General features: G+C 41.9%; 1 protein-coding gene across 4 annotated transcripts in view; it reads right to left on the bottom strand.

Moving 5' to 3' along the window:
* BDNF (brain derived neurotrophic factor) overlaps nucleotides 1-14,572 on the bottom strand; it is a 66,078-nt gene extending 51,506 nt beyond the window's left edge. Inside the window, exon 1 of one of the 4 annotated variants that reach the window (XM_032283692.1) lies at nucleotides 13,919-14,572. In XM_032283692.1, the coding sequence (XP_032139583.1) occupies nucleotides 13,919-13,921 (3 nt within the window). In that variant the 5' untranslated portion in view covers nucleotides 13,922-14,572. Of the gene's footprint in view, nucleotides 1-12,840; nucleotides 13,275-13,918 lie in introns of those variants that run through there. The other 3 variants (XM_032283694.1, XM_032283697.1, XM_032283696.1) reach the window with 3 other exon arrangements.
* Between the last annotated feature and the right edge of the window lie 535 nt (nucleotides 14,573-15,107).

Genomic DNA, 15,107 nt, shown 5'->3' with positions numbered 1-15,107 from the left:
TGATAGACCTATAAAAGATAGGTCCAGAAGGGATCTTAAGAGATTACCTCATCTTCCTCACTACTTATAGGCCTATCATTGCAGACCAGGGAAGTAGACTATACATCCTTCTTCTGGGGAGCTATCTAGAATCCAGCAATGCTATTGCTTGGAAGTTCCCATTTGTAATGCATTTTTGTTCCTGTTGCAATTTATATCTTATTTCACTTCATTCAACCTTAGTGAAGATGGAGAACAGCTGCTTACTAACCTCCTTGTGTTATTAAGTCACCACTCAGACTTTTCTCATAGCAAAAGATCAGATCTCACAACCTTTCTTCATAAACTCCAACTTTCAATCCATTAATCATTTCCCTTGGTCTACCCTGGACCTCCTCCAAGGTTTCTATATTCTTCTGAAAATGTGGAGCCCCAAACCAGACATGTGTGTGAAATTATCCAGGGCTCAGGAAACACAGGAGTCGTGAATTATCTGAACACAGCTGTTGGGAAAAACTAAAGGAAAGATTCAATCAGATTGACAAATCCTCCCCTTGCAACTTGGAGACAGAAGTGGTTGTTTAATAAAAAGATGAGCTTTCATAACAAAGCTAGATCTCCTGTCCTTAGCTTATAAATGAAGCATTATTTTCAAAAGAAGAAGTTCTTGAATAGAACACTCAGCTTTCACTGTTTTCCCCCTCAATAAAATTGTTTAAGAACCAATGGCTTTTCTGTACTCCATTTAATATCCCAAGTTGTAGACCTTAACATTTAAACTGGAATTGTGCTTTCATATTCTCAGGTGCTTATTATATGCTGATATAATTTCTCTCAAAGGTAAGGTCTATGAAATACTGCACTACTTTTGGAGCTTTAACTTTCACCTAAATTGAACCATTTCTTTTCATTTTGTCTGCACTCAAAATCTAGTTAGACTAAAATGAATGCAACTAAGTTGAATTCAGTAAAAGAGAACTAAGCCAACCTACACGATACCTAGAATCAAGTCTTCATAAACTCATCAAGCATATCTCCACTATGGCCTTACAACCCAATGTGACCAAATCATGGGGTCAGCAGAAATATTGTTCCCATGACCCATGGTTGTCTGTTTAGGAGATATTCTATGGTGACTGTAAAATCAATCCAATTGGCCCAATAAGACATTAAGCCAGATGAGATATAGAATAAAGCCAGCACTCTAAAAAGAAATGGGGTAGCAGAGGAGCACATTTACTTCTTCTTCATAATATTACCTTGAGAAATTGTCTGGGGACTTTGTAACCAAAAAGAGACGACTACAGTGTTTGCTGTAAGCAGGCACTTCTGAAACCTTAGTCAGCCAGTGAAAGGCACCAAGAAGTGGTAAGCCTAGTAGGTAGGAAAGGGTGATGCTGACACAGATGAATAGGACAAACATACTGTTTCATAAAAGTTGAAGACAGCAAGATGGGGTGGAATGGGGAATGAATTGGTGAAAGTACAGCCATGAATTTAAATTCCAGCCCCCATAATTATTTGTTTGGTTGGTAGCCACTGCTGTGTATGTACTCTGGGAAATTATTTTTACTGCTTGGACAATAGTCCTGACCTGGGAATGGGGGGTGGTATATGTGGGAGGTGAGGGATTATATGGCTGGAAATCCAATTTTGGAAACTTAGCTAGTGTCTCAATAGTCATAAAGTAACTATAGGATATTTAGGAAGTTTAAAGTATAATTAGTTTTGTCCTACCATTTTGAAATTAATAATATCTTATTAGAATGATATTAAAGTGTTGTTATGCTTATGTTTTAGTAATTTGTTTTTATTTTATTTTGAACATTAAGGTAATTAAAATCTTGCACAGACTGTCCATTGTTTCCTTTTGATGGGACTGTTTGAAAATAGAAGAAATATCTTTGTCCTATGATTAAGATTTTAAGGCCCAGATAGTAGTCAAAAGAACTTGGGTCCTAATTCAAGCTATGTCAGTGTCTGCCCATGTGACCTGGGCAAGCGACTTCACTAGCCCGAGATTGTTCAGATAGATACCGCAAAAAAAATATACCATATAATTGTTTATTGAATAAATTGAAAGATCAACCACTGTGCACCTCAGTTGCCTAATCAGTAAAATGAGGTCAGTGGGCTACAAACTGAGTTTGCTAAACCTGGCAACACATTCAGACCTTAACTCAGAGAGAAGAAATGATTTAGGTAATTTCAATGCACAAGGGGAATCAGTGACCTAGATCATTTGTAAGGTACATTTTCTATCTAAATTTGAACTCCTTTCAGGAACTGCATATCATTTGGTAAACTAAACTTGGAATTCATGTAATCATTTCCCCTAAAATTAGAACTTTGAGCCAAGGTAAGGATTTATAGCCTTCCAGCCATCATATTCTTTAGTTATCTCTGACAAAGCTTTCGGTGGACTTTTTCATATATCAAAATGTCCTTTAGGATCATTCCTTTTTGCTAGGCTGTTTTCGGAACTCTGGGACATATCAAATCCATTATGTGTTCATGGTGTCCTTCCCTGAATAAATCAGAGTAGAAATGCAATGAAGTCTCTCCATGGATTTCTGCATCTTTGATTACTTATATGCCTTTGGCAACTCTGTAAAGACCACTGACTTGTGCTATCTAAGACATACCAGTATGCATCCAATCCCTCATTTAAAACCACATCTTTCTAGGAGCTGCTTTCTAGGAGGAAAATGGATGAAATAAATATAGCAGGAAGAAGCCCAAGTAGATATACACCTCCCTTATCCAGACTGTATCCCAGCTTAGTCTCTAGAGCTAGTATCTGGAGTTCTGAGTTGGTGCAAAGACACAAAGGACCCACACACCAATTCTTGGCATGCTCCCAAATGAGATGCTATTTTCAGGAAAGTCCCAAGTTTGGAGTGGATCCTTTAAAGGAAGAACATTGAATTGCACAAGGAAAGCCAATAAACATTTTAGTCCCCAACAGGGACTATAAGCCTTGTAATTACGTTTCAGACTGTGCTTGTCCATCCTCTTCTTCTCCATATCTGTAAACAACATGTTAGCTTTGGAGGTTTGTCATCCACTGTGTGTCTTTAGAGAGGGTGTTCCTCATCACAGCATCTGCAGTATTATAGCCAGTAACAGTTCGAAAAAGCAAACTTATGAAATAGCTTCTAAACATACCAAATCCTAATCCAAACAATTTATAACGTTTCTTACTCAATAACTCTCAGAAGTCAACTAACTTGGAACTGCCCTAAACAAGTTAAGAAAGGAGTCAGACATCATCCATTGGGTTAATAAACTAAAGTAAGTGGACGGAAGAACATGCAGGTGAAAAGTTTCAGATTCTAATCTCTTCAGTGACTATATACTTATGTCTAGTAATTTTGTATTTTGATAGTGTTTTAAGTGTGATGATAATTATAATAATAACAGCTAAGACTGAATAGTGATTTTCAGATTAGTCTGGTGACTTAAAAAAAAGGGCTTTGGCATTAGACAGACCTACATTTGAACCCAGTTTTGTCACTTATTGGCTCTGTTAATTTAAGATAGTTAATTAATTACAGATACCTCAGTTTTCTTATCTTTAAAATAAAAATAATCTTTGCCTAGAAAGATTGTTGTGAGGATTCAATGAACTATGGAAATGCAGAATGCTCACCATAGTGAGCTCAACAAAGTTAGATTTTATTATTCATGTGTTTAATCCTCACAAAACACTTTAACACTTTTTCTGTTTTATGATTATGAAAACTGGGATTCAAAAAGGATAGGTGACAATTAGCTATTTGAAAGTCTCTCATCAGTTAGCAAAGATCAAAATGATTCTAAAGTAGCACTCCTGACAATGAAATTTTGAGACCCATGGCCATCTCAAAGAGTTGCGGTCAAGATCTCGTAAGAAAACTTGTATGTAAACCATTTGATAATGGGAGATCCAGATTAAATCTGGGTGGTAGCTGGGAGACAGGGAGGCACCACTTTATAATGGACTTTGGAACTAGAAAACTTTAGGTTAGGAGGTTAATTTTTCCATTTCAGATTTTCTGTGTTAGTTTAGTCAAGTTACTTAAATTCTCCAAGCTCTAGTTTTCTTAATCTGAGAGCTACTTTGAAGGTTAAGCAACATATTCCAAATACAAAACAAATGACAGCACTGGATGAATGCAAAATAAATGTCACCCCACATCATTACAATTTGCACATCCTTTCCCATGGTGCAGTAATGACAAACAGGAAGAGTTTCAGTTGGGTTAGTGAGGTCAGAACAGGTATCTTAAGCAATGCCGAGTTAATCACCAGAATCTGAACTTTGTATCTTTTTCAACGGAGTGATGGATTGCTAGGGTAATGGGGTTGTGCTGGTGATAGTAAGGATAAACACTGGAGTATTAACAAGTTCAGTCAATAGAAACATGCTTACCACACCCTCACCTTCTCAGCCTTTGGTCCCTTCCCCACTTGGCAGCTTGTCTAATGGCAAATGTGAATTTTAAAAGTTTTCTCCCAATGCCAGTTTCTTTTTGCCAGGAAGGAAACTCCATGGCTAATGTTAACATTGACTAAATTAACATTTCTGAATCTATACTGTGTTAATAAGTGCTTCTCAAGTGTTCTGTTGTCAAATATGTATGGGAAAGGTTACACAGTAGTATTGCAGGCTTTCTCACCGGTATATATCACATACACCTTCATATCACTTCAGTTTCATAGATATTTCAAAATACTGATACTTATCATTACTTCAAAATTATAATATTTACCTTGTGGCTAAATCATTTTTAATGCATTAAAAAGCATATGTATTACTATATCACACAATATGTTATTTTAAATGTTTTTATAACTGTACGTCAATGTTATTGGCTTCCCTTGTAATTTTACACTTTTATTTCATTCACTTAGATTTGTTTTTCTTTCTTTCTTTCTTTCTTTTTTTTTAGACAAAGTCTTACTGTGTTGCCCAAACTGGAGAGTGCAGTGGCTGATCTCGGCTCACTACAACCTCCGCCTCCCAGGTTCAAGTGATTCTCATGCCTCAGCCTTCCAAGTAGCTGGGATTACACATACATGCCATCACACCTAGCTAGTTTTTTGTTTTTGGTAGAGACAGGGTTTTGCTATGTTAGCCAGGCTGGTCTGGAACTCCTGACCTCAAATGATCTGCCCGCCTTGGCTTCCCAAAGTGCTGAGATTACAAGCATGAGCCACCGTGCCCAGCCCTATTTAGAAATTTTTATGAGAAGGGTTTACATAGGCTTTACCAGACTGCCAAGAGAGTAGAGTCCATGGCACAAAAGCTGTTACAAACTCCATGTTAATTAAACATGCAGTAAAGGATAATAATAGCAGTGCAATTTTTTTTTTTTTTTTTTTTTTTTTTGAGAGGGAGTTTAGCTCTTGTTGTCCAGGCTGGAGTGCAATGGCGTGATATTGGCTCACTATAACCTCCACCTCCAGGGTTCAAGTGATTCTCCTCCCTCAGCCTCCCAAGTTGCTGAGATTACAGGCACCTGCCACCATGCCTGGCTACTTTTGGTTTTTTTTTTGTACTTTTAGTAGAGATGGGTTTCACTATGTTGGCTGGGCTGGTCTCGAACTGCTCTCAAGTGATCCACTTGCCTCAGCCTCCCACAGTGCTGGGATTACAGGCATTAGCCACTGTGCTGGGCATCAGAGCAATTCTTAAATACTGATTATTGAAGTTATTGGCAAGGAAGAAGTCCTTAGCAGAGAAGGAAAGTGAAAGCAGAAGAAATCATTGTTTCCTACTAAAGTAGCCAGAATAACGATGAGCATGGAAGGTAGAGAACAGTCAATTCAAAAGCCCCTATATAATTAGAGCTCCATCTTCCTTTCCCTTTTTATTTCTCAATTTTCTCCATATTCCTTTTCTTTTTCTCTATTCACTCACCCTGCAATGTCCTATCCCAAAGGCTTTGGATGTTTGTGGCACCTTTCTGCAATCAACTAATTTGTATATATTTTTTCTCACAGTAGTCTTATTACTTAGAGGCAGGAGGTGGTTGACTATTTCCTTGAAGCTGGAGATAAATCAATTCTAACTCCTTTTGGTATTGATGAACAGGTGCTCCAAAGAAATTTCTAGATAGCATAACATTGTAGCATGCACTCTGGGAACAAAGATCTCAGAGCATTTTCTGCCGCTGTTTAGGAAAATTGTTGGATCACCTTTCCCAGGGTGTGAAGATTTTGGAGTGCATTTCACATTCGCTCAGAGGTGAAACTTTGACAAGTATATGTTACTTCTGGTCGTGGTTCAGAAAATGCCCACAGTGGGTCAAAATGTCTCACACAAGCTACAGCTTTCTCCCAGCTTAGGCTGAATTGTTAAATCCAGAGGTCACATGTTACTACAGTGCTGGTTTTTAGAAACAAGGCTTTAAAAAGATTTTTTTATTTTAAAATTAATACTTTGGAATATATTTTGCCATTTGTCTAAAATAGAATTCAAGAAAGATGTCTGTTATCCCTAGTGCATCAGAAGTTATTTTAAATATGGCATCTTTATAAAAGTCAATAGCTGCCTCATCAAAGGGCAATCATGTCTAGTGTGGGTGGCTGTGCCAATTGTTTTTGAACTACTGCAGCAATCTAGCCAATCCCAAGGAATGGCTTGCAGTCTTTCTACACCCACAATTTTTTTCTTAATTATCTCCACCAGGCTGAGTTAGCTAAGGACAGATCTATAGCATTTCCTGGATGTCAAAATGCCCACACACCTTCTGCAATCCTTGGGACCTGCTCCCTTTCATGTTTCTTTTGGTTGGTCCATCTAATTATCTATTATCATGTGCATATAATGCATTATTCATGAGACCCATGCAATTTCAGGATGTAATATCTTTGATTTTAAAAGGAAATGACCTGAAAAATTAGAACTTCTGCTTGCACAAAGAAAATAAACAGCAAATTTGATAGAGGGTCTTCCATTGCACCACCTGCTTTTAAAAATAATCTGCAGAAATTTGAGATCATTCTCTAAATTAAAACTTTCCTAGCCATCATTCCATAAACCAACAGGTTCAACATCCAGATTCCTTCTATTCGGGGTTCAGATATGTTGCTTAGATTTTTTTCATGATATACTTAACAGGTTAAAAATTTGTGGTACCCCAAATTGTAAATCATCAAAGATTACAGTAACTTAGGCTTTACTTTCCCCCACAAAGTAAGGCCTAAGTTACCCTAACCTTTGATGCAAGAAATAGTTTCACTCAAACTTGGAACAGAAATGGAATTTCGAGTTTATTCTTAGAACATCTCCTTTGTTTTATGTGAGAGGAAGCAGAGATCAAGAATGACTGATTGACTTTTTTAGCTACTGACAAGCAGTTGGTGGTAAAGCCTGAACTCAGGATTTTAATATTATTCACTGTATTCTCTTGAAAAAAGGAATCTTATGAGGTCTGTTCCCTTCTAAGGACTGGAGCTAATAAAGGTACCAGTCTTTGTCTCTAGGCTACAAGATCCACCAAGATATGGACCATTCGGTATTGCTTATTCTTGAATCTCCAGATTATAACACAGTTCCTGGCACATAATGGCAAGTAATGTGTTACCAATTAATACTTACAAAATAAAATTATGAATGCTAGATTCTCCATAGAAAGTAGACCTTTTGGGCAAAATGGGAAATGGCCAGACAAGCTCATGATCCACATAAGCATCAGAATATCTACCAAGATAAACAAGTACCCAGGTGTCCAAGACTGGGATGAAATTCCAGAGGGTCAAAAGAAAACAAGCCAGCATGAATTCATCCATCAGATATGGGCTGGGCTAAGTGACCTCTGTGAACGTTCCCAGACCACAGAATCTATGACTCACAAGTAAAAGTAATGTACATCTTGGCTTTGGCTCCTTATTCTGTGTGTTTGTTTTATGGGGAATTAGCAGCTATGACTTAGATGGTGTGTCAACTGCAGGAAGATTCCTGCTTTCTTTGAGTTTCTCATTGAGGGAGAGGGAAAGACTGTCTTAGGAAGCCTAGTTAAAACTTTCCATTAGGCCTGAACATTTTGAAAACTATTTGTAGACCATGCTTTTAATTTAATTAAATAAATCAAAATAGGAGAAAATAATGTCTACAGCTCCCATTGTACCTTAGTGGGGTTTAAGGCAGTATGGTCTAGAGAGGAACAAATGCAAATTTTCTTAAAATTTGAAGAAAGATTCTGAGTTAGTCTTTACATCTTACAGGCAGTATAGTGTTAGATAATTCTGCACCTTACTTTCCTCATCTATAAAAAGCAATTGGTGATTACTACCTTACATGACTGATAAGGAAATCAAATGAAACCTGTAAAGAACAGTCAAAGTACTATACGAATCTAAAGTGTTATTACTAGGAAATACAATGAAGTCTGTACTACAGCAGAACAATTTCTTGTAGGACTCTTTTATAATGTCGGAACAAAAAAAGAAAAAAATGTCCACCTGTTTTTAAAAACTCAGAATGAACACTCTAAAAATTGCCAAATGAGAGTAGAGGCAGGGATCAAGAATTCATAGTTCCATCTCTGCACCACAGTGTTTTAGGGATATTAATCTTTATGAAACACGTGTATCGTCCTCAAAAGACACTTGTTAAAGTAGCAGCTCTATATTCCAAAGTAAAAGAAGAAAGATGCCATATTTTTGAAATTATAATCACCTTTAAGCCAAAAAGGGGAGAAATTTTTTTTATTGTTAAAAAATTTAATCTTTCTCCCATTAAGACCTGTATTTCCATAGCACTCAACGGTGGTAAACTTTCACTAGATGCTAATGTTTATTTTTATTGTTAAGTACTACGCAATGTTCTTGACATAGATTATGGCATGTAAATTTAAGAGACTCACTGCTTGTTAAATTCCCACTAGAAAACACACACAGAGACACACACGCCCATACACACACGCACGCACGCACACACACACACACACACACACACACAGCAGTAGCAGATCAGCAGAGAAAGACACCAGCCAAAGAAAGATAATTTGAGATACTTCTGAGGTAGCAGTTGTAAAATTAAAATAAGCAACTCATTAAATTATCCATAGAGTGAAAAGAAAGCTGCAAAAATAGATATTTTTCTGGCAAGTCAGTGCTTTTCAGAACAAATTTAGTTTTCAGCAGAGCTTTTAAATCTGATGATATCAGTTCATATTCATTAGAGTTATTTAAGTGGTTAGACTAGTTTGTCCTAATTAAAATCAAAGAGTAGCTTTACTGACCTTTGATAGAAGTATATTTAATAAAAAATATGCTCAGTTAGACCTCATTTTAACTGACAGATTGTAAGCAATATGATCGAGTGAATGTTATTTGAGCAAGTTTGAGGCTGGTCCGAAAAATCACAGAATTAAAAAATAAAAACCCTTTGTAAGTCATACTTTCATGCTGGTTTTCCCTCATTTCTGTTTGTTGGCATTGGTGGCTGATGATCTATTTTGTGGTCGTCCAGTCCCTTGCCTTCTCTCTCTCAGTGCCTGATTTTGGAATGCTGTTTCTTACTAAAGCTTCCCCTAGAGGACAGGCCAGGAAAAGGAAAGAAACTAAATTTACCAGCTTCTCTTCTTATTAAGAAATTAGATCAGAGATTTGATGGGGAAAGAGTCTGGCAAATGAAAGGGGAAGCTTATATATGATGATTTCAGATCTTTAAAAAGGCTTCTTTCCAATGTACATTAATAGACAATTGAAAAATAATATTTTATAAGCCAACTAATCACTTGCTTTTAAAATCTCCACTTACTACCTTGGGCATATAAATTAGATTATGTTTTAAAATAACTAATACTCTGGTTCAGTCAAATGAAAATGTTACATGCAAATGTCATAACGATACCTCCCATTTATGGAGTGCCTGCTTCCTAGTATGCAAAGCCCTTACAGACATTCTCTTCTATCCTCCAAAAATTGCTGCGTTGTAGGTCTTACTATCAATGACACTGAAAAAGCTACTGGCAGGACACACATATTTTCATCTGAATCAATACTGGTTTACTCCATTGGGGGAGAAAGACCAAGCTAAAATCTCATATACAGAAATATTAATATGCCACATCAGGGGGTATAAAAGTAGGCTAGGTTACTGTTAATTTAATAGCAGCTAGGTTAAAATTCTCTCTCTTTCCTCTTTCTTCCTTTTCTCTCTGTCACCTGCCAGTCTTCTGACCGATTCCAAACAGGACAATTGAAATGTCTTGCCTTCAAGCTGAAGAGCTCTTTGTAAATACACATAAACAGTGAATATCAGGTGCACCATTCTTAAAGTGACATTCATTTCCACAACAGTTTAGGTGAAACCATGTCACCTTACAAGTGGAGTGTGTGTGTCCGTGTGTGTGTAGATGATGACGTGACACTTTTGAGATTTAAGTTATTAAAGAACTCAAGGTTACAAGACTTAGACTGTTAAGCATTTTCCCTCCCAGAGACACGAAATCTACAATTTTCTCGGTTCAACGTCAGATAAATTGGCAAGTAAACTAAAAGGATAATATTCCCTTAACGATGCATTCATTTGAAGCCCTAGCAACAGTATTAGGCAGCAGCGAGTATTCGCTAGCAAGGGATGGCGCGGGGAGAGGGAACTCTGCAATTTAGAGTGACAGATGATTTTTTTCCCATCCATCAAGCTGCCTCAAAATGTCACAATATTTACACCTCTTTCTTGGTGAATTAGAATCCAGAGACAAGCAGACAGAAAGAAAAAAATAATAATTCCGACCGCTTGCCGCTTGATTGGAAAAAGCAAACATTGCACCTTTAAATTCTGCTCCTCCATTCCCCGTCCCCCTCCCCCCCTTCCCGGGATTTTGCAATAAATCTCCCAGTTCTGCGTTCGGCCCTGCAGATCCGTATTTAAAACAGCACCATCTGGGAAGGGTGGGTGGCGATGGTGATGCGGGCGCCTTGGAGTTCCTTTGCAGCACGCTTGGAATTGCATCAGACTGATCAGAAATCCCCCCGCCCCCAAGCCCAGCCCCTCCCGCCACGCTCCCCTGCGCGCCCCTCCCCTCCCCTCCCTGCGCGTAGATCTGACTGAGAAAACGACTGGATCTCGGAACAATCTGTGCCCCATTCGCTGCAGGCTTGCTCCGTAAACCCTGCCCTACGCTCCCTTTGTGTGCCGAGCAGCCAATCACCGTCATCTGATCCTAGCGCCTGTTTTTTATTTTTTCCTTCTAAATTTCCACAATATCCTCGCGTCGCCTATGAATCCACCTGCGCAGAGTTGGGATTCTTTCTTTCGTTTGTTAAAACAGACGAGTCTTGAGTTTCTGAAATAGGATTTTCCCTACGTTCCCCTCATCCCTACCCCAAGCTCTTGCCTTTTAATTAAGAAGAGCTGATCCGGGGAGGAGTCCAGAACGACCAAGCCCTGGGGCGAAAACTGCCACCGGGCACGGCTCTATGGCCGGAACAAAGGACCTGAGAAGCGGGTGGGGGTGAGGGTTATAGCTGTGTGGAGAAGCTGTTGGTCCCCGCCCAGGGGCGCGTAAGTCCCTGAGCTCCCCGAAGAATGGCAAGAGGACAACGCAGCCGCGCGCTCCGGCAGTTCGCGGTCCCCCGGGGGTGCAGGCGGGGGCGGGAGAGGTAGAACACAGGACTGGGCGGCTCCGCGCAGCTTCTGTCTCACCCGCCAAGCCCCCGACATCCACCCTCCTCCAGTCCCCCGGACCACCCGGGTGGCGGCGGCGGCTCCGCGACTAGCCGGCCGCCCTCCACCGGTGCCTCCGGACGCAACCTCGCCCGGGCAGGGCGGTCTGCGCGCCCAGCTGATTGGTGGCTCTGTCCAGCCGCCGCACGGAGCTACGAGTTTTCTTCTCCACTGCCTCCAGCCGCCCAGGCCCCCTTGCCCGGCCCGCTCCCTGGCTCTTCAGTCCGGAAAGGACCTTCTACTCCCAGGCGGAGGCCCCAGTTTCCCTGAGTTACCCCGACTGGCTCGGACCTGGGCTCAGTGAGGCATCCGGCCCGGCTGAGGAGCAGAGCGCGGTCTCGGCAGCTCCCCTTCCCTTGAGAAAGCGGGAGCCCTCTAAGCCAGCGCCCGAAACGCGCAGGGAGGGAGGACAGAAGGGGGAAAAAAGAGGACAGAAGGGGGAAAAAAAAAGACAGAAAGAAACATCCAGCGAGGAGCGAGGGCGACGGAGAGGAAGAGATAGAATGAGGGAGGGATGGAGGTTGGAGGAGGGGGCGGGGTGGAAGAAGGGGGGCGGGAAGGAGGGAGGGAGGGGGAAAGAGAGGGAGGGAGGGATACAGAGAGAATGAATCCTTCTCACTAGAAGAGCTGAAATTACCTTGATTCATTTTGTGGAGGTTTAGCTTTACCTCCTTCCCTCTTCCCAACCTCCACCTCCTTTTTCCCCACCGCACACCACCTCCACCTCCTGATTCTAAATGCTACAAAGTCCAATTTTAGGAAATCGAATGTTGTGCAAAAGCTTCATAATTAGTAATGAATCTACTGTACACACACACACACACACACACACACCAGCAAAGAGAACGGAAAAGAGGGAGGTGAAGGGGAGAAAAAGAGATAAATCTTACATTTGAATCAGACATTTGCAGGTCCAAGTTAACTAAACTCATTATATCCGCTGGAAGACTGAGTTTCTCTCTCTCTCTCTCTCTCTCTCTCTCTCTCTCTCTCTCTCCCTCCCTCCCTCCCTCTTCCTTCTCGCTTTGCCCCAGGGTTCTCACCTAGGGCAATTCAAACTGGGCAAATACCAAGAAACAATCCCCTCTCTTGCTCCCCCCTACCTCCTCCCCTCCACCACGCGTCCTCTCCGGAAGATACAGTATCAAAATAGCTCAAGAATTGGGGATGCAGGGGGTCCCCGCCCCGGTGCTTACCTTCTTTGCGGCTTACACCACCCCGATGGCTAGATCCTGGAGATAAACACTTGCATTGCCCAAAGTTAACCCAGTATACCAACCCGCAGCTTGCCAAGAGTCTATTCCAGCCTACACCGCTAGGAAGCCAACTTCAGCGAGCTCAATGAGGGGACCAAACTGGGGCTCGCTTTCCAAACGCTCCGCTCCAAAATCTGACTCTCTCTCCAGCCCCGATCTCAGTGTGAGCCGAACCTCCGAAAAGACGCTTTTTAAGGGCGACACAGGGTTGGCTTTACAGTGGGGCCAAGAAGACTACCTGGGGTACCGCCACCTCGGACAAATCCGTTGGCTCTGTCCAAGGTGCTGAATGGCCTCCGATCGTCCCGATTACACACCCGGCACAGCAGGAGGAAAAGGCTTAAAAATCTCTAATTAAGTGATACTTGATATTGCTCTAGACGGTTTCTTCCACTTCCTTACGTTTTGTCACGTGCGGATGGCTTTGCCAAAGCCATCCTGTTAATAGTTGATCACATGTTGATGAGAACCTTTTCGTCTACGAGAGGATTACCCATTTCATTACCGGAGATATGCACTTCTGACTTATTTCTCTCCCCCAACTCACCCCCCCCAACTACACCTAAACTCCTAGTCTCTACCCCACCCTTACCCCCACTCCACCGCCTAACCCCAACCTCTAACAGCATTATTGTTTTTAGATGGAAATTAACCTCCTTGCAAATGTCAATTACATACCCACATACAAATCATAGAATATGATCATACACCATACACATAAAGAAAAAGAAGGGAATGCAAGACGGCTGAAACATAAACATCAGCGTTGAACAGCCAATATAACACACACACACACACCCCCCCCCCCAGCTCCAAGTTTGTTCCACGCAGTTCCACATAGCTGTGTTAAATCTCAAATGATTCCAATTAAAGTTGCACTGTGTAAAAACCCGATTCCCCTGGCCTGAGTAGCTGCTGTTCTTTGGCGTGTGAAGTGCTAGGAAGAGCCGTGATATGCCCGTTGTTAAGCAACATGTCAAGATTTTTCAATTATAATGCAGGGTTTATTGCTACTCACCATTGTGCCTTTGCTGTCCTGGAGACTCAAGTGTCTTAAAATCTCGTCTCCCCAACAGATGCTGGAAGGTAATGTGTCTTGTTTGAAGTCATCATGTGAGAAGTTCGGCTTTGCTCAGTGGATCGCCCACCACTTGGTGTGACTTATGAATCTAATAACCCTTTGCAATATCCGCAAGCTTAAACTCTCAACCACCTTGGCGACTACGGAAGACAAAGCAACTGGCATCGATGTCGAAAAACCTATAGATTTACGCAAACGCCCTCACTCCGAAAGACACACTTCCTTTTGAGTTCTTACGCGATTCTAATGAATGAGCGAGGTTACCAATGATTGCCCAACTGCCCTGCTATGTAGCGGGTGTTTCCTAGGGCTGCCTTCTAACCGCCCGTCACTAGGTCCTGGCACAGAAAGTTCCCAGAGAAAGTGAGGAGTTTCAGGGTACCCCCATAAAAAACAAAAACAAAAACCCAGCCTGCGCACCGCTCCCTTGCCCACTGCCCAGGTCACACCTGGGGCTCCGGCGAAGCTGAATTCGGCTTGGGAGATTTCCCTGTCGCCAGGTAAGAAAACCTTCGCCTGGTCAGGCTAGGGCGGGAAGACCGGTGAGGAACTTGTTGCTTATCAGCTCCAGCAGGCTACCGCTTTAATAATAATATCAGAAAAGCGCAGCAGGGAGGGGGTGGGGGGCGGCAACGGCGACGACTAACCGCACTGTTTACGTGACCGACTCACTGTGACTCCCTGGGTAAAAAAAAAAGGAAACTTCTTAGAAAAGTTAGTGCCCCTCCCCCTCCCCCATCATGACTAAGGGTCTCCAGCCGATGAGGTCGTGAGTGATGATCAAATGGGGGCTGGGGGGGAGGGGGGCGAGTAAGTGACTTGTCCTTGGGAACAACTGCATGCGTCGAAGCGCGCATCAGCCCAACAACTTTCCCTTTTCCTCTTAGGGACTGATGACTAGGCGAGAGGCACCAAGGAGAGCCACTAGTTGCCCACAGGAACCTGTGTAAGCCGAGCTCTTGAGCGGCTGAGTTGAATGAAGTTATGACTGCGTTTGCTCTAATGGGTTATGGCTTCCCAAATGTGAGTTAACAGCCCCGGTACGCAGCTAGGTCGGAAGCCGAGCCGGGGAGAGCGGAGCCGCGGGCCAAAGCAGGGAGGGGAGGGGAGGCGGCAGGTAGGGCGC

The sequence above is a fragment of the Sapajus apella genome, unplaced genomic scaffold (assembly GCF_009761245.1).
Source record: "Sapajus apella isolate SASKATOON/1434 unplaced genomic scaffold, GSC_monkey_1.0 scaffold14, whole genome shotgun sequence".
Lineage (NCBI taxonomy): Eukaryota > Metazoa > Chordata > Mammalia > Primates > Cebidae > Sapajus > Sapajus apella.
The sequence above is the reverse complement of the archived record's forward strand: the minus strand, read 5'-3'. Positions and strand labels throughout refer to the sequence as shown.